This window comes from Rhineura floridana, chromosome 2 (genome assembly GCF_030035675.1).
Source record: "Rhineura floridana isolate rRhiFlo1 chromosome 2, rRhiFlo1.hap2, whole genome shotgun sequence".
Classification (NCBI taxonomy): domain Eukaryota; kingdom Metazoa; phylum Chordata; class Lepidosauria; order Squamata; family Rhineuridae; genus Rhineura; species Rhineura floridana.
This window is the reverse complement of record NC_084481.1, coordinates 207,242,677-207,259,690: the sequence shown is the minus strand read 5'-3', so window position 1 is coordinate 207,259,690 and position 17,014 is coordinate 207,242,677. Positions and strand designations below refer to the sequence as shown.

Genomic DNA, 17,014 nt, shown 5'->3' with positions numbered 1-17,014 from the left:
CGTTATAGGGCTTCCGCGTTATAACTGCACTGAAAAGGTTGAAGTCAGTGAGTACTACTGGTTCCTAAAGAGGCAAAAAACCCACCAGCCAAGGAACAGAGTGGAAAGGGAGAAACAGAAAGGGTAACAGAAAGGTAAAAACAAATTAACACAAATAAAGCTCCACAGACAGTAATGAATGAACTTGGAGAAGTCTTGAGATAAGCTTCCCTTGGGGGGGGGGAGAAAAGATGCCCAGAAAGGGTGGGTGGGAGAAGGACATCAGGAAAGACTTTTTAAAAGAACACTGAGAGGAACAAAGACTCAGAAACATTCAGGGAAAACAAACAGAGGACTCTCCAGGAACAAGGAGACAAAAAATGAGGTATAACAAACAAAAAAACAGTGTATGCACTGTTTTTACTCAGGGGACATGGTTATATCTGCAGTATATCCATATGTGCAGTACAGTGAGACACTTTATAGCGAGCTTCCACTGTATATACATATAATTTTGAGATTCCAGAAGTGAAAGAAATACAAGGTAATCAGAAAAGAAAGAGGAAGAATTGGTTTTACCTTAAAGGCAGTATCAAATTACCAAAAAAAAAAAAAAAAGCCTCTCAACTGACGTTAATGGGAACACAATGGTCCCAATTGAGGTCACATCGACACATTGAAAGCACTCTTATACCACTTTAACAGTCATGGTTTCCATCAAGGAATCCTGGGAATTACAGTTTGTTAATGTCTCCTAACAACTCTCAGCCCCCTTAACAAACTACAGTTCCCAGGATTCTTGAGGGGAAGCCATGACTGCTAAAGTGAAAGAAGAGTGCTTGAAATGTATGGTATGGATGTAACCTCAGATTCCGTCTCTGGATTACAGCACTTGCCTTGCATACAACAAACTGTGACCCAAATTAAGAAACACACTTAGATTCCTCCAATTACTTGAATTTAGCAGGTTAATCAAAAGCATGTTAATGCCATGTTTACAGACATCAAGTGTATATAGCATCTCTCTAATCCAGCAAAAAAAAAAGTGTTTCCATGCATACAGCCAATCCAGATGTGAACAGGAATCTGGATGTCATTCCAAATTTGCAGTGTGGCATTCCCCCAATTCTCACTGAACTGGCTGGATACATGTTTATGTAGATGGGCATATGTGTACCCACAAGGGTCACTAGTTACTAAGTGCACGTAAAGCTAATCAGGACCAACAGCTATAAATAACTTTGCAAATTTCAATAAATTTATTTTAATCTTTCCTTTGAAATACTATATTGAAGAGAAAAATTATTACAAGTAAATGTTCTCACAAAGGATAAACAGTAGTTTGGCTGCCACTTCTCTATAAAAAGTAAATATAGTATTGTTAAACTTACTGGAAGTAATTTGCATTGCAAATTTTTGAATTTGCTGTTTCCACAATCACAACGAAAGTTTCTAAAAGGAAAAAAAGCAGAGTTCTGTTTTGTTTTTTAAGAAAAGCTTTCTGAGCATCTGCTACTTCTCAAGCAAGCTGTGTTCATCACTGGATGAAACCCTCTATTCCTGATTATTCAGTCCTACAAAAAAAAACCCTCTTTTTATCAAAGCATACATAGCTCTAGTTTACAAGTTTGATGATGATTATACTGTCATGAACAAGAGAACAGCCCATGGCACGATTTATTTTGGTTGTGTCTCACTGAAGGCTCACAAGCCACACATACAGCTGCAGCCGACCAACAGAGGAATTTGCCTGGAGTTATGCAAACTTCATGCTCTTCTCTATTCACAAGAATGGAACTTGCAAAGTACCCTTATCTAGCCAAAAGTTTATCTTTTAAACCTCACATGTGCAATAGTTTTCTATGTCTGGCCACCCTCAGCAACATTTTTCTCTATTACAATCCTGAGTTTCCAAACATTCATTAGACATGTCCTTGTGTACAAAGTTAAAATGACAATAAAATAGCAAGTCAATTCTAGTTTAGATACTTTAATGTTGAACAGTACTGGAAATAAATTCATTTCAGTTATAGTTATTATTTCTTTTTTCCTAATGTTACCTTTTTGTATACAGCTCAAACAACTTGTGGGTGCCATGACATTCATAACTACATGCTAAACAGATCCCTGCTGGCTCTTCTCCTGGAGGTGTACATGTACTGCAGGCATACAAGGCTTGCCTCTTTACAGCTCCCTGGAAAGACAACAGCAGCATAAAAATGGAGATACCTGGGATAATACCATGCTGGAAATTTGCTGTTAGCAAAATAGCAAAAGCAACAAACTGAGTACAAAAACCACATCCAGCTTTCCTTCTCACAAGAGATTCTACAATGGTTCCCACATTCATATATAGCTGTGTCTTATTGCAAATTCAACCAAGAATAAGTGGTCACAACACCCAAAGGCCCCATCTCTGTCCAAAAGGGCCCCAAAGCTGGCAAACGAGCCAGAGCTGGAAAAAGGCACTCCTAGCCACTGAGGCCACTTGAGCCTCCAGTAACACTGTTGATCCAGAAGTACCCCCAAGCTGCAGAACTGTTCCTTCCAGGGGAGTGCAACCCCATCCAGAACAGGATGTCTCCTTACCTCCCGGAGATGAGAACTCATACCTCTGTCTTTTCAAGATTTAGTCTCAATTTTATTGGCCCACATCCAGCCCATAACCACCTGCTGTTCTACTATCAGAAAGAGTACAGAAATGCCATAGGAAGTACCAGCAGACAATCAAAGAACATTCTGAAAGATGATCACTGCCTATACGAGGCCAGGCAAAGGAGGCACTAGCAATTTGGAAATTAAATATCTTCCAATAGTCATTTAGAAGGAACTCATGGATTCCAGCGATCATTCCATGCCATTCATTTGCCAAAATACAATTTAAATAACATCCCAGAAGCATATAAAGATCAAATAAGGAACAGGTTTGAGGCTTTAAACTTAGTTGATAGAGAAGCAGAAGAACTATGAAATGAAGTCAGAAACATTATCAGGGAAGAATGCAAAAAGACAATACCTCTAGTTAAAAAGAGAGAAAGACCTCAATGGATGACTGAAGAAACTCTTAAAATGGTTAAAGAGAGAAGGAAAGCAAAGGCAAAAGGAAACAGAAACACAGTTAGAACCCTAAGTGCAACAATACAGCGACTAGTACGTAGGCACAAAGAGAACTATTACAATAGTTACTGTATAGAAATAGAAGACGACAACAAAAAGGGTAGAACAAGAGCCCTGTTCCAAAAGATTAGAGAAATGAAAGGGAAATTTAAACCAAGAGTAGGGATGTTGAATAATCAACAGGGGAACACACTGACTGACTGAGATAAAATAAAAGGAAGAAGGAAGTAATCACTGAAGAACTCTATAAAAGAGATGCCAGGATGACAGATTCATTCACGAAGGAACCGTAAGATGAACTAGAAATTTTAGAATGTGAGGTGAAAGCTGCTCTTAAAATACTTGGAAGAAACAAATCACCAGGAATAGATGGCATACCAATAGAGTTGCTACAAACTACTGAGACTGAATCTGTCCACTTTTTGACAAAAATCTGCCAATATGGAAAACTAAACAATGGCCCAGACTGGAAGCGTTCCATATACATCCCACTTTGAAAGAAAGGAGATCCCAGGGAATGCAGTAATTATCAAACTATTGCCTTAATATTCCATGCAAGTAAAGTAATGCTCAAGATTCTACAACAAAGGCTCTTACCATATATGGAGCGAGAAACGCCAGAAGTCCATGCTGGATTTAGAAAGGGAAGAGGCACCAGAGATCATATCGCAAACATATGTTGGATAATGGAACGGACCAAGGAATTTCAGAAGAAAATCACCCTGTGCTTTACAGATTACAGCAAAGTCTTTGATTGTGTAGATCAGGAAAAACTATGGAATGCTTTAAAAGAAATGGAGGTGCCACAGCATCTGATTGTCCTGATGCGCAACCTATACTCTGCACAAGAGGCTACTATAAGGACAGAATATGGAGAAACCGATTGGTTCCCCATGGGAAAGGGTGTGAGACGGGTGTATTTTATCACCCTATTTATTTAATCTATACGTAGAACATATCATATGGAAAGCAGGATTGGACCAAGATGAAGGAGGTGTGAAAATTGGAGGGAGAAATATTAATAATTTAAGATATGCAGACGATACCATACAACTAGCAGAAACCAGTAATGATTTGAATTGAATGCTGATGAAAGTTAAAGAGGAAAGCACAAAAGCAGGACTACAGCTGGACGTCAAGAAGACTAAAGTAATGACAACAGAAGATTCATGTAACTTTAAAGTTGACAATGAAGACATTGAACTCGTCAAGGATTATCAATGCCTTGGCATAGTCATTAACCAAAATGGAGACAATAGTCAAGAAATCATAAGAAGGCTAGGACTGGGGAGGGCAGCTGTGAGAGAAGTAGAAAAGGTCCTCAAATGCAAAGATGTATCACTGAACACTAAAGTCAGGAGCATTCAGAACATGGTATTCCCGATCTCTATGTATGGATGTGAAAGTTGGACAGGGAAAAAAGCAGATAAGAAAAAATCAACTCATTTGAAATGTGGTGTCGGAGGAGAACTTTGCGGATACCATGGAGTGCAAAAAAGACAAATAATTAGGTGTTAGAACAGATTAAACCAGAACTACCACTAGAAGATAAAATAATGAAACTGAGGTTGTCATACTTTGGACACATAATAAGAAGACATGATTCATTAGAAAAGATAATAATGCTGGGAAAAACAGAAGGGAGTAGAAAAAGAGGAAGGCCAAACAAGAGATGGATTGATTCCATAAATGAAGCCGCAGACCTGAACTTACAAGATCTGAACAGGGTGGTTCATGACAGATGTTCTTGGAGGTCGCTGATTCATAGGGTCACCATAAATCATAGTTGACTTGGAGGCACATAACAACAAGTGATCCAAACATCCAAATATGCTATTGAGGCAGTCCATTCTCAGTAACGCTTGGCTAATAATGATCGGACCACAAGAAATAAACCAAAGAATGTAAAAGATGTCAAGATCCCCTAGACTAGCTGCCCTGTTAGAAAATGTTGTTTGGGGAAAGTTTGGGAATGTTTGGGGGAAATGCAGTTACTTCCCACCCCGTTTATATTATGCTGTTCTATTGCTGTTCTGGTGATTTTACAATGGACATATCCCACCCTTCCAAAAGCAGTTAACAAGTCAACTAATATAACTCAAAATCAGCCAGTTAGCAAGCTAAAACCAACAAAGATGTTGGGCTGCTGTTGAATTGTGCCTGTTTTATCCTGTTGCTTTGCCATCATATGGATCCTCAGCAGTTGAAGGGGCGGGTGACAAATAATTTAAATAACGAAAAAAGAAATGAATGAGAAAGCCCACACGAGTCTGAGCATTCCTCTTCCCTCCTCCCCCTCAGCCCAACGGTGTTCGCGCCCCCCCCCAATGCACATTTCACGCATTTAGAATTTTAAACGTAATGGTGGATGGAAGTGGGTTGCCAATAGCCTGTAGTAATAATTCCTAGACCTTGCGGGCATTCTTGCCTCAGCCGTCTTTACCCTTCAAGCTAACCCCCACCCCACCCCAAACTAGGGAGCAGGGAAGAGAGCCTTCATCCTTCCGCCGCTGTTGCCGCCACCTGGCGCCACGCCCATCTCCCCCCACGCGCGACCCCCCCCCACCTGAGAGTAACTGCAGCGCTCGTGGTCGCTGCCGCCCAGCACGGCGCGCGCCTCCTTCTCGAGCTCTTCGTTCTCGGCCAGCACCTCGGCGAGCGACACCACAGGCTCCTCCGCGCTCCTTTCCCCTTCTTCGCCGCCCACGTCGTCGCTAGGTAGGCCAGAGCTAGACGTAGCTGTCTCTTTGTCCATTCTTACTGACGCAGTCAGTTTCTTCCACCCGCCGTATAGACGACGACGAGAAAGGAAGAGGAAGAAAAGGCGGGAAAACGCTAAACAGCCACCAGGGAGCGCCCCGCGCGCGCCGGAAGCGGAAAAGAGGATCGGCGTTTATCTAGACGTAAAAAGGGCCGCGGGTGGGGGAAGCGGGAGACGCACGACATCAATAGGGCTCACGTGGGCGTTGGAGACCAATCACAAGAGGAAGGAGGGAATTGAAGACAATACTACTTCATACGTAAAAAAAAGGTGGTTAGGAGCGTGAACCAAGTGGGAAGAGCTAGAAGGGTCGTTACCAGGATCTTTCTGTAATGATTGGCTGCCTATTTCCCGCGGGAACTGCGCGAGCGAGTGATGGAGTTGCGGGCAGAATTGACCAACCGGGATGGGCTGAAGCGGCCTTTGCGGGTTCGCTGCGAACCTCAGGGAGAGCTGCGGGGCCTGATCAGTGGTCTCGCTCAGCTCCGGGAACAAGTCTCCGCGCTCCTTGGCCCTCTGGTGCAGCAGGAGAGCGGCGCCGGCGACCAACCTGGGCCTGAAAGTAAGGAGAGTGTGAGGGGCTCCACAGGTCCGTAGTTAGCAATGAATTCCAGCCTCGCATGGGAGCAATGAAAGTGGCGGGCTGGGTGGGGCCTAAAAGTTCATCTCCAACAACCTCCCGCCTTTTATGTGTGTCCCCGGCATAAGGTATGCTGCCTCTGGACTAGGAGGCTCCATTTAGCTGCCCTAGGTCACAGCCGTTGGTGGACCTCCATGTGTTTGGTCAACCTTCCTTATAGGCTCTCTCAGGCCTGGCCTCTATTCGCCGCAGAACGAGGTTGTAGTAGAATCGCCTGTACCACTTCAGAGGCAAACGGAGGATACCATATTTGGGTGCTCTTTCATGTAAAATAATTGTCTGCAAGTGGTTTTTAAACGCAGATTAGGCAGAATACTTTTATATTGCCTCAGTTCTGACTGTAGTACTTTTCTGCTTAGTTTTTTAAAAACATTGGGAGCAGTCAGGAATGTCTGGATTGATATAGTGCACCGCTGTTTCAGGTAGGCTGATGAAGTCATTTCCATCCAAGTCCTGCTGTTCCCATTGCCCTGCATGCTGCCCAGGATCCCTAGCCTTCTTGTAATATCACTGACAACCTTCTCTGTGTTGTGCACACAGCCACAGAGCTTTCTAGTTCCAAAGCAGACACAGCAGCAGCTGCACATGAACGATGGAGGAGGGCAGATCGTGAAGAGCCACATGTGCCTGCACCAGTTTGTATATGTATGTGCCTGTTCCTCCAAATTTGCCTGTGGTGGTGCTTGCCTGTTGGACCTAACAACAGCGCCACACTAAGCAGAGCATGCCCAGACAGGTGGAGTGGAGCCCATGAGAGAAGTGAGGTGGTTGTCTCCTGAGCAGCATTCTTATTATAAATGTAAGAGTGTAAAGCCTCCATGCTTTAAATCTAGAGAATTTATTTTCAGAATGTATTTTATTACCTAGATTTTATGTATTTGCAACTCTGCCTCCCCCCACCTCTGAGAAGATATTATCAAATACAAAATACAAGAAATACAAAATAAAAAGGTTCAATGATGCATAACAATATTTTTCCCCATTTAAATCTTATCTTCCCATTTAAATTTGATAGATTTCTACACTTTGATATTTCAGCTTTATGAATTCTCATAATATGGAGAAGTGCCTTCACACTGGAAAAGAAGATATTGTAAATAGCTGTAGTAAAACGGTTTGTGAAAGTGTCACCAGACTTGTTAAAGCTAAAAATATCAGAAATGTGAAAATTACTTATTTACACTGAGGACAGAAATCAGCCCAAGACAATGTGTTTTATACTGCATGGTTTTATCTAATGCATGTTGGCAGCCCATGAAGGTATGTCAACACTTGGAAAACAAACAGCCAGGTATCATAACAAAGCCTGTAGAATCCATTAAAAAATTACATGAGTTAAGAAGAAAAATGTTGACTCAGTTAAAAAGATGACACTGGAAGCATGTACAGTAGGGCCCCGCTTTACAGTGTTCCGTTTTCTGGCGTTCTGCTAATGCGGCGGCTTTCAATTAGGGGAAATTCCCCGTTTTAAAGCCTCTTTTGCGGCATTTTCGCGTGACACGACCCATTATAGTCAATGGGTTCCACTTTACCACGATTTCCGCTTTACGGCAGGGGCCTGGTCCCTAACCCGCTGTATAAGTGGGGCCCTACTGTATATGGTTAGTCTATGTATTGCTAAAAGAGGAAAGTCACATATTGTTGAGGAAAAGCTAATGCTTCCAACTGCAAATCATACGCTTAAGATTTGGGGTGAGGTGTCAGCAGTATGTTGATGACACCCAGCTCTACTTCTCTGTAACATCTGAATCGGAAGAGGCTGTGCAAGCCCTGGACCAGTGCCTGGACTCAGTGGTGGGCTCGATGACAGCCAATAAACTGGGTCTGAAACCTAGTAAGACAGACAGTGAGGGTTGGTGGTTCCTAAGTTTGGAAAATTGGTCAGTCTCCTGCTTTGGATGGTGTCATACTCCCTCTGAAAGAGCAGGTTTGTGGTCTGGGGGAGCTCCTGGATCCATCTTTAGATCCATCTTTGTCACTAGAGGTCCAGGTGACCTCAGTGGCTAGGAGTGCCTTTTACCAGCTTTGGCTGGTAAGACAGCTGCAGCCATTTCTGGACCGGGATAGCCTAATATAGATTGGTAACCTCCAAGCTGGTTTACTGTAATACATGCTATATGGAGCTGTCCTTGGAAGTTGGTCCAGAAGCTGCAGTTGGTGCAAAATGCAGCACTGGGGCAAGGTAACATGTCACCCCACTGCTGAAGAATTGCACTGGCTGCCCATTACCTACTGGGCTAAGTTCAAGGTTCTTGTTTTGGTATACAAAGCCCTATACAGCTTGGGACCAGGATACCTGAAAGATCATCTCGGCCCTTATATACCCAGTCGATCACTACACTCTGCAGGTGAGGGCCTCCTGAAGATACCATCAGGAGGTCCATTCTGCACCATATAGGAAGCAGACCTTTAATGTCGAATGCCTTCCCCCTTAAATATTAGACAGGCACCATCTTTGTTATCTTTTCAGCACCTACTGAAGACCTTCTTTCAACAAGCCTTTAAGTAGAGACCTCAGCCCAGTCTGCATCCATGTTGGAATGGCTTTGTAACATGTTTTTAAAGATATTTTGTTGTAATATACTTTAATGACTGTGTTTATGATGTTTTAGAGTGTTTTTGTTTGCCGCCCTGGGCTCCTACTGGGACAAAGGGCGGAATATAAATGTAATAAACAATGATAATGTTAGGTGGAAAGCCAGCAAAAGAACTAGATTTTATTGCTGTTTCAGGTGATAACAATCCCCTTTCATATGAATATTGTGGCCAACTATGTGGAAAGGCATTAGATAAACAATGTGAACACCAGATGGTTTTTCTGTCTACAATTCAATGAGACAACTGATAAAACAAGTGAGATGCTCAGAGGAGAGAGCCCCAATAAAGTCCATTCTACCACTTTATTTCCACCAATACCCTTACTGTATAATCAGGAGTGGGGGAATTGTGATCTTCCATATTGTTAAAAAAAAAAAAAAAAACTACAACTCCCATCATTCCTGACTGTTGACAATGGTGGCTGGGGCTGATGGGAGTTGTAGTCCAACAACATCTGGAGGACCACCAGTTCCCCCACCTGTTGTATAAGAATACTTTGCATATACCTTCTTTACTCTTATATGCATCTTACACAGATACAGGCTTCTGCTACTGTCTTGCCACTCTCTTGACTTTGAAAACCCTTATTCTACCTATCATGAACTGCTGCCAGTTCACACCAGAACTCAATTCCCAAGCCCAGGGCATGTTTGGTTTAAATGAAATAGGAACCGTTTGTAGTCTATTTCTTAGCAAAGTATATATGCAGCAGCGGAATTGAGAATAACCAGTCCCACCTTCCCCTCATGCACACTAGTTAATTGAAATAAACAACAGTCTTCTTAGGTAAAAAGTATAAAGAAGGTTACTCAAGACCTTTCACATGTTCAGGCTCTACCTTGGATAGAAAAATAGAAGTCTAAGTCCATGGTAATGGTCATTTTGGAAGAGAAGCATGTGTATGTTTCTCATGCCCTCAAGCTTAATGGAGAATATGCAAAAGTATCAATATCCCTTTAACAAAGAAGGAGGAAGAGAAGGTAAATAACCCCACCCTTTAGGAAGTTACATCATGGTAAATAAGCATAGAGATGTCCTCCAATTCTAGCTAGAGGGGGACATCTCCCTATCAAAGGTGGCGGCATGCAAGCTTGCTTAAACCCAACACTCCTCCTCAAGCTGGCATGTAAGAACCCACGAGTCCCATCTTGACCCGAAGTCTCTGGAAACAGTCTCTTGGCAATGGTTTCATCAAGATGGCCGCTGTCATCACTGTAGTTAGACAGTAGTTCATCTTGATGAATCCTTTCTCTGTCAGTCCATGCATGATGTGGTACTTAATCCCTATATTAGCCTTTCCCAACCAGTGTGCCTCCAGATGTTGTTGGACCACAATTCCCATCTTTCCTGACCATTGGCAATGCTGGCTGAGGCTGATGGGAGTTGTGGTCCAACAACATCTGGAGGCACACTGGTTGGGAAAGGCTGCCCTATATGCTTAATGTGTGGTGAGATCCTCTCAGTCTGAGAAAGTCTAATACAACTGGTTGTCTTCCATCGTCTGAATTGGCCTTTGTACTCATTCCAAAGTGTTTTAGCAGTCTGTTAAGCCAAGTGGAATCTTTGCATGCTTCTACAGCAGCTATGTATTCAGATTATGTGGAAGAAAATGCTATTCTATCTTGCTTCTGACTAGCCCAGGAAATAGGTCCATCTCCATACGTAAACAGGAAGCTACTAGTTGATTTGGAGTCTGAACTGTCTCCCGCCCAGTCTGCATCAGTGTAACATACGAGTTTTGGATCACTATTAGGTGGCAATCTCAGCTTAAAGTCCATAGTCCCTTTCAAGTATCTGTTGGGTTTAAGCAAGCTTGCATGCTGCCCCCTTTGATAGAGAGATGTTTCCTCTAACCAGTATTGGGGATATCTCTATATGTTTGTTTACCATAATGCAACTTCCTTAAAGAGTACAGTTATTTACCTTCTCTTCCTCCTCCTTTGTTAGGGGATATTGATCCTTTTTGCATATTCTCCATTAAGCAGAGGGAGCAGGCAGACACTCCTTCCAGGAGCATCCTCACCAATGACTGAAAATGGACTGAGACTACAGATTATTTTCTGTCCAAGCTAGAGCCTATGTTTTTCTTAAACATATGAAGGTCACGAGTAAACATTATTTTTTTTACCTAACAAGATTGTCTTCATAAGTTAGTTGATTAACTAGTGTGTCTGAGGGAAGGTGGGACTGGTTATTCTCATTCCACTGTTGCATATATATATATACACTTTGCTAAGAAATAGGACTACATATTGTTCCTATTTCATTTAAACCAAACAGTATCTAGTCACCCTTTTGACAGCAATCCAGTCCTTTTGTGTGAGTGCACTAGTTTTCCTACATAAAATCCCCACTGCACTTGCTATGTCAGGTCTAGTGTTGGTGGTTAAGTACAGAAGCTTTCCTATTGCTGTTCTGTACTGGTTGTTATTTGGTAAAAGTTCACCTACATCATTGTCTTTAAGAAGGTCTGTCGCCATGGGCGTTGCTACAGGATAGGCATGTTTGAGTTCTAGAGTCTCTAAAAGATCAACAGTCTTTGCCTTTGGTTGAGAAAGTAGGAGCCATCTCTTTCCCTTTAAATCTGAATGCCTAGGTAGTATGTTGCAGTGGCTAATTCCTTAATCTCGACTTCCTTGTTTAAATGATGTACAATTTCTGTGTAGTCTTGATCTCGTTGAGTCGCCACAATCAAGTCAACAACATCAATCAAAATATAAGTCAAATGTCCATCTTTGCTTCTGGTGTACAGGCATTGGTCTACCTTGCCTTGCTCCTTGAGCATTTTATCCAGTTTCTCATTCCAGGCCCTTGCAGGTTGTTTGAGTCCATACAAGCCCTTTTTAAGTTTACAAACAAGATGTGCTTGCTTCTGATTCACGAAGCCTGGGGGTTGCTGCCTATACAAGTCCTCTGTTACGTCTCCAGGCAGAAAAGCAATCTTCACATCAAGGTGTCCGACGTGCATCTGTTTGAAGGCTGCCACACTTAGTAGCATTCTTACCGAGCTGTGTTTGACAACAGGAGCAAAAATAGCATCATAGTCCTCTCTGTATTTCTGTAGGAAACCTTTGGCAACTAGTCTTCCTTTGTAGCGTTCAATTTCTCCTCCTGTATCTTGCTTCACCTTGAATACCCATCTGCACCCATGACTTTCTTGCCTGGTGGAAGCTCTGTCAGGGTCCATGTTTTATTTTTGTGCAGTGCATCCATCTCCTCCTGAGCAGCTTTTCTCCACTGAGCAGTCTCAGTTGCTGCAGCTGCTTAATCTCCTCCAAAGTTGATGGTTCACTAGGTAGTGCAACTTTGTGAGGTAGGACAGTCATGGAGGTGGTACACCTTTGTTAGTTCGCAGTGAACATCTAGGAGCCTGTTCTGGGATCTGATCTGGTTCTGTAGCATCTTCCAGCCCAGTCATCTCAACATCCTCATCTGTGTCTGTACCGGTCTCAGCCTCATTTGCTGCAGTCTCTGCCTCTTCATTCTGCTCAAGGCTTGGGTCAGGTTGTGCAAATGTATGTGGTGTCCCAGATGTGGGTACTGGCATATCTGTGAGGGATTAGACGTGGTATCCTTGCTGTTCTGAGAAATCTAGCACAGTCTCTCTTGTCAGCTCTGTGTTGTTCATCAAAGTAGACAATGTGTCTCGTGCTGACTTCACCAGTTCTCAGGTTCATAACTCTGTAGCCTTTGCTACCAGGAGCATAGCAAATTAAAATAGTCTGTTCTGTCCTGGCATCTAGTTTCTGCCTCTTTTGTTTTGCTATGTAAGCAAAAGTGATGCTTCCAAACACTCAAATATGTGCCAGGTTTGGAATTCTGCCATGCCACAACTGGAATGGTGCTTGTGTGGTGCCTTTCGTTGGCAATCTGTTCTGGATGTACGTTGCAGCGACTATTGCATCACCCCACAGTCTGCTGGGTAGATCAGCGTCAGCCAGCATGCATTTAGTCATTTCCAGAAGAGATCCACATTTCCTTTCAGAACTTCCATTCTGCTCCGGAGTATGGCTGACAGTCCTCCTGTGCAAAATGCCTTGTTCCTCCAGGACATTCTGTGTTTGGTGCAATATAAACTCACCGCCATTGTCCGTTTGTAGAGTTTTTGGTTTTCTCTCAAACTTTGTGCTCACCATCAAGATATTTCTTCAGCATCTCATGCGTTTCACTCTTCTTTTAGTAGGTAAATGACACAGTACCTTGAAAAATCCACAAAAATTACAACATATCTATTCTTCCCAAGTGAGGGTACATTAAATGGTCCACAGAGGTCACTGTGTATGAGATCTAGCACCTTGGTGCTTCTCCTTTCTGTTCTTGGTGGAAATGAGGCCTAACTCTTTTTTCTTCAATATAGTTTGCGCACCTATTTGTGCTGTCATGGTACTCTTGGTTTACCTTGATACCTGTTGCAAGGTTCTGGTTTTGTAGTTGCAGGATTGCCTTTGGATCACAATGTCAAAACCACTGGTGCCACAGCTCCAAGCCGGTCTCATCCTTATCCACTATGGCTGCATTTGCTTGTTCAGCTGAAAGACTCAGTTCATAAACACCATTATTTTTCAAAAGCTTGTACAAACAAAATTATCTTTGGTTACTGTACACTTTCCATCCTGGAAATGTATTGCAAATTCTTCTCTAATGCAGAAACACTTAGCATGTTGCAACTCAATTCAGGTACAAACAAAATATGATCTGCTATGTTTTGCATGATTTCATTAGGTAATTTGCATTTTAGGACTACACTGCCAGCTCCATGAATTTTCATGTGTTGCCCATTAGCAGTTTGAATTTTTCCTTGAATATTTCTGTTTATTTCATCAAATAAAGCCTCATTAAATGAACTGAGTTGTACAGCCACTGTTGAGAATCCAATTGTTTGATTTTGGCTTATAGTTATTTGCCATCAGACCCTTATGCACTAAAAGGAAATTGCTTTCTTTGGGTCCTGCTCTCTGAGGCCTTTTGTTGTTCTCATGCAAAACATGCTATCTGTGTTCTCTCTGTTTGAAATTGAAGAGCTACCATTGGTTGAGAAGCTCTTGGGTGAGTCACAGTGCTTGGCTAGGTGACCACACCTCCCACAGGTAAAACAGCATTGTGATTGGTTCTTGGGAGGGGCTTTCGCCTTCCCTTTGTCCTTCCCACTGGCCAGGTAATTTGAGCCACTTGTAGAAGAACTCTGAGTAATGCATTCCTCTCTTAGCCTTGAAATGGCTTGTTCAAACTTAATCCCATGTTTGTTGTTTAAAAGAGAAATGGTTCAAATTTCTCTCCTAATGTGCCCATAAGGAAACCCAACTTCTATTGGTCATTAAACTCAGGTCCAGTTAATTTCAACTTGCCAAATATAGTAATCAAAGAATTTGTGCCTTTCAAAGTCTTTCTTTGTTTCCAGTTTCAGCTTCACCATCTCTTTAATCAGCATGGTTTGAGATTTAAAGCTTATAAAGCCAAATGAGGCTTGGAGACTATCCAGCATTTCCTTAGCTATGCTGCATTCACTTACATGAACCACCTTATCATCTTGAAGGGAATCAAAACCAATGGTATTGGTATTTTTCTTTTCCCAATCCCTTATCTTTTGGGCATCTTCCTGTGGCTCTGGTTTTTCAACACAGGAAAAATCTTCATCTATTTCTAGAGGAATGCTTATCCTGCTCTTCCATTGTTCAAAGTTAAGAGCACTCAGTTTTGGCATCCTTCTGGTAAAGGCTTTATTATCTTGCAAATGTATTCTATTTTGCTGGTCTAAGAAGAGCTTGGGTTTGCAAATTGGCTCAGAAAAACAGCAGCCAAAAGTCTCTTTTTAAAACTAGTGTCTGATACAGAGCAAAAGGGAAAACAAGCACATCAGAAATACACAAAATAAAATCCCAAAAAATCTGGTTTAATTCTCAACTTACTCTGGGCCACCATGACCTGTTTGGTTTAAATGAAATAGGAACTGTTTGTAGTCCTATTTCTTAGCAAAGTATATATGGAGCAGCAGAATTGAGAATAACCAGTCACACCTTCCCCTCTCATGCACACTAGTTAATTGAAAAAAACAGGGCTTTGGAGTCGGAAGCAATTTTGGGTGGAGTCAGAGTCAGTAGAAACGTACTGACTCTGACTTCAAAATAAAATTAATATTTTAATATTAATGTATTAATGTTAATACATTAATATACATTTGCCGAGTCGGACAGTAGAAAAATAGAGGAGTCGGAGTCGAAGGTTTGACATACCGAGTCCACAGCCCTGGAAATAAACAACAATCTTCTTAAATATAAAGAAGGTTTACTCACGGGCTTTCATGTGTTCAGGAAACATAGGCCCTAGCTTGTATAGAAAAATAGAAGTCCATGGTAATGGTCATCTTGGAAACAAAGCATGTGTATGCTCCTCACTCCCTCAAGCTCAATAGGGAATATACAAAAGTATCTATCCCTTTAACAAAAGAGGAGGAAGAGAAAGTAAATAACCCCACCCTTTAGGAAGTTACACCATGTAAACAAGCATAGAGATATTCCCTCTAGCTAGAATTGGAGGACATCTCCCTATCAAAGGTGGCAGCATGCAAGCTTGCTTAAACCCAACAGGGCAATTGATTCTGGTCAGGCACAACCTGTGCCTCCCTTACCAGGGCTGAGTAAGCCAACAACAATCCTGAACAGTAGGTAGACTGCCAGCACCCCTTAAAACTGGTCACCCACTCTGGACCAAGGGAAACCCCAAAGTGCCAGAAAAGGACCTGCCAAAGATCCCAGAAGACAAGAGCCAAAGACGCACTCCATGTCTTGGAGCCTTAGGCAAAATACCCAAATATATGGTAGTCCACTGCTAACTGGCCAAGGTACTGGATTCAGAGCTAAGTTCCCCCTGAAATGAATACACTGGTAAATATGAGGTAACTTTATTAAAATAAAATGCAAGTACAAAAGATATAGCAGCAAAATAGTTCCTTAAACCAAACACCCAAGGGCTAGGTAAAACACAGAGAGAGTTCAAATTACAAATAAAAATAACAAAGCTGTCTAGCCTAATCTATACTCACAATAGAGGTAAACCAGCAGAGAAACATCATGGTTCCACATTTCCCCAGAGATGTATAGCCTGGATAGCAGATGGGAGATGGAACCCCATCAGGCAGCACCAAAGAACATTAGGGAACAAAACCCTAAGATCTGGGTCCTATTCTTATGGGAAAATGCCCAGCAACAGCCAGGAATTAGCCAATCAGGGGCTTTCTGACGATGAAATATTCTGGAACTTTCATGCCTAACGGTTACACACTCGCCAACCTTCCTAGGCTGATTAGCCTTGAAGTACTAGTCTCAAGCTGATAAGCAGGTGTTCTTGCTTACAGCTTAATTAACTGAGTTCAGCCATGAGAACTATCTCATGGGCTCTCAGAGACCCTAATTCAGGCAAGATGTTCTCCCCCAACAATTCCTTGCCACAGAACCATTTTAAAAGCCAAGCATTCTTGATACTACCCAAGAAAGAATAACAAAGTATTTGACTACACCAAAAAAAAAAAAACCCTCAAATAATGGAAATGTTAAGCAAGCAGAATAAGTGTATGAAATCTGCTAAGGTGACTGATTTTGGTTTTTTTAGGTGATGAAGATGAACAGGATGAGGATGATGAAAATCATGTTAATGCCAAAGCATGTTCTGATGGACCACCATTAAAACGGGCAAAAATACAGTCCTGATGAAAACTACACACTTTTTTTTTACTTTTTTTTTTTTTAGTTTTATCCGAGACACTTTTCTCCCCAGGAAAAATCCTGGGCTAATTTGGTAACTAGAAACATACAGTACTGTCCTTTTTATTGCTTACTATTACTAAGAACAAAAGAGAAGTTCATTTGTGAATATTAAGTGAAATGATGAAACAACCAAATAAAATAGCTTGTCTATGAGATGGC

The 17,014-nt window shown here is 42.0% G+C and overlaps 2 protein-coding genes across 3 annotated transcripts in view; one reads left to right on the top strand and one right to left on the bottom strand.

Moving 5' to 3' along the window:
• UBR7 (ubiquitin protein ligase E3 component n-recognin 7) overlaps positions 1-6,070 on the bottom strand; it is a 24,023-nt gene extending 17,953 nt beyond the window's left edge. Inside the window, exons 1-3 of the mRNA XM_061612005.1 lie at positions 5,663-6,070; positions 2,040-2,173; positions 1,371-1,431 (exon numbers count right to left, since the gene is read on the bottom strand). Of these exons, the coding sequence (XP_061467989.1) occupies positions 1,371-1,431; positions 2,040-2,173; positions 5,663-5,851 (384 nt within the window). The 5' untranslated portion in view covers positions 5,852-6,070. The remainder of the gene's footprint in view (positions 1-1,370; positions 1,432-2,039; positions 2,174-5,662) is intronic.
• GON7 (GON7 subunit of KEOPS complex) lies at positions 5,685-17,014 on the top strand. Of its 2 annotated transcripts, none has more exons than XM_061612009.1 (2): positions 5,685-6,446; positions 16,701-17,014. In XM_061612009.1, exons 1-2 carry the CDS (start codon positions 6,233-6,235, stop codon positions 16,796-16,798), a joined length of 312 nt encoding a protein of 103 aa, XP_061467993.1. In that variant the 5' UTR covers positions 5,685-6,232; the 3' UTR covers positions 16,799-17,014. The 2 variants fall into 2 exon arrangements, with proteins under 2 accessions (XP_061467993.1, XP_061467994.1); XM_061612010.1 differs by having other exon boundaries at positions 5,688-6,419.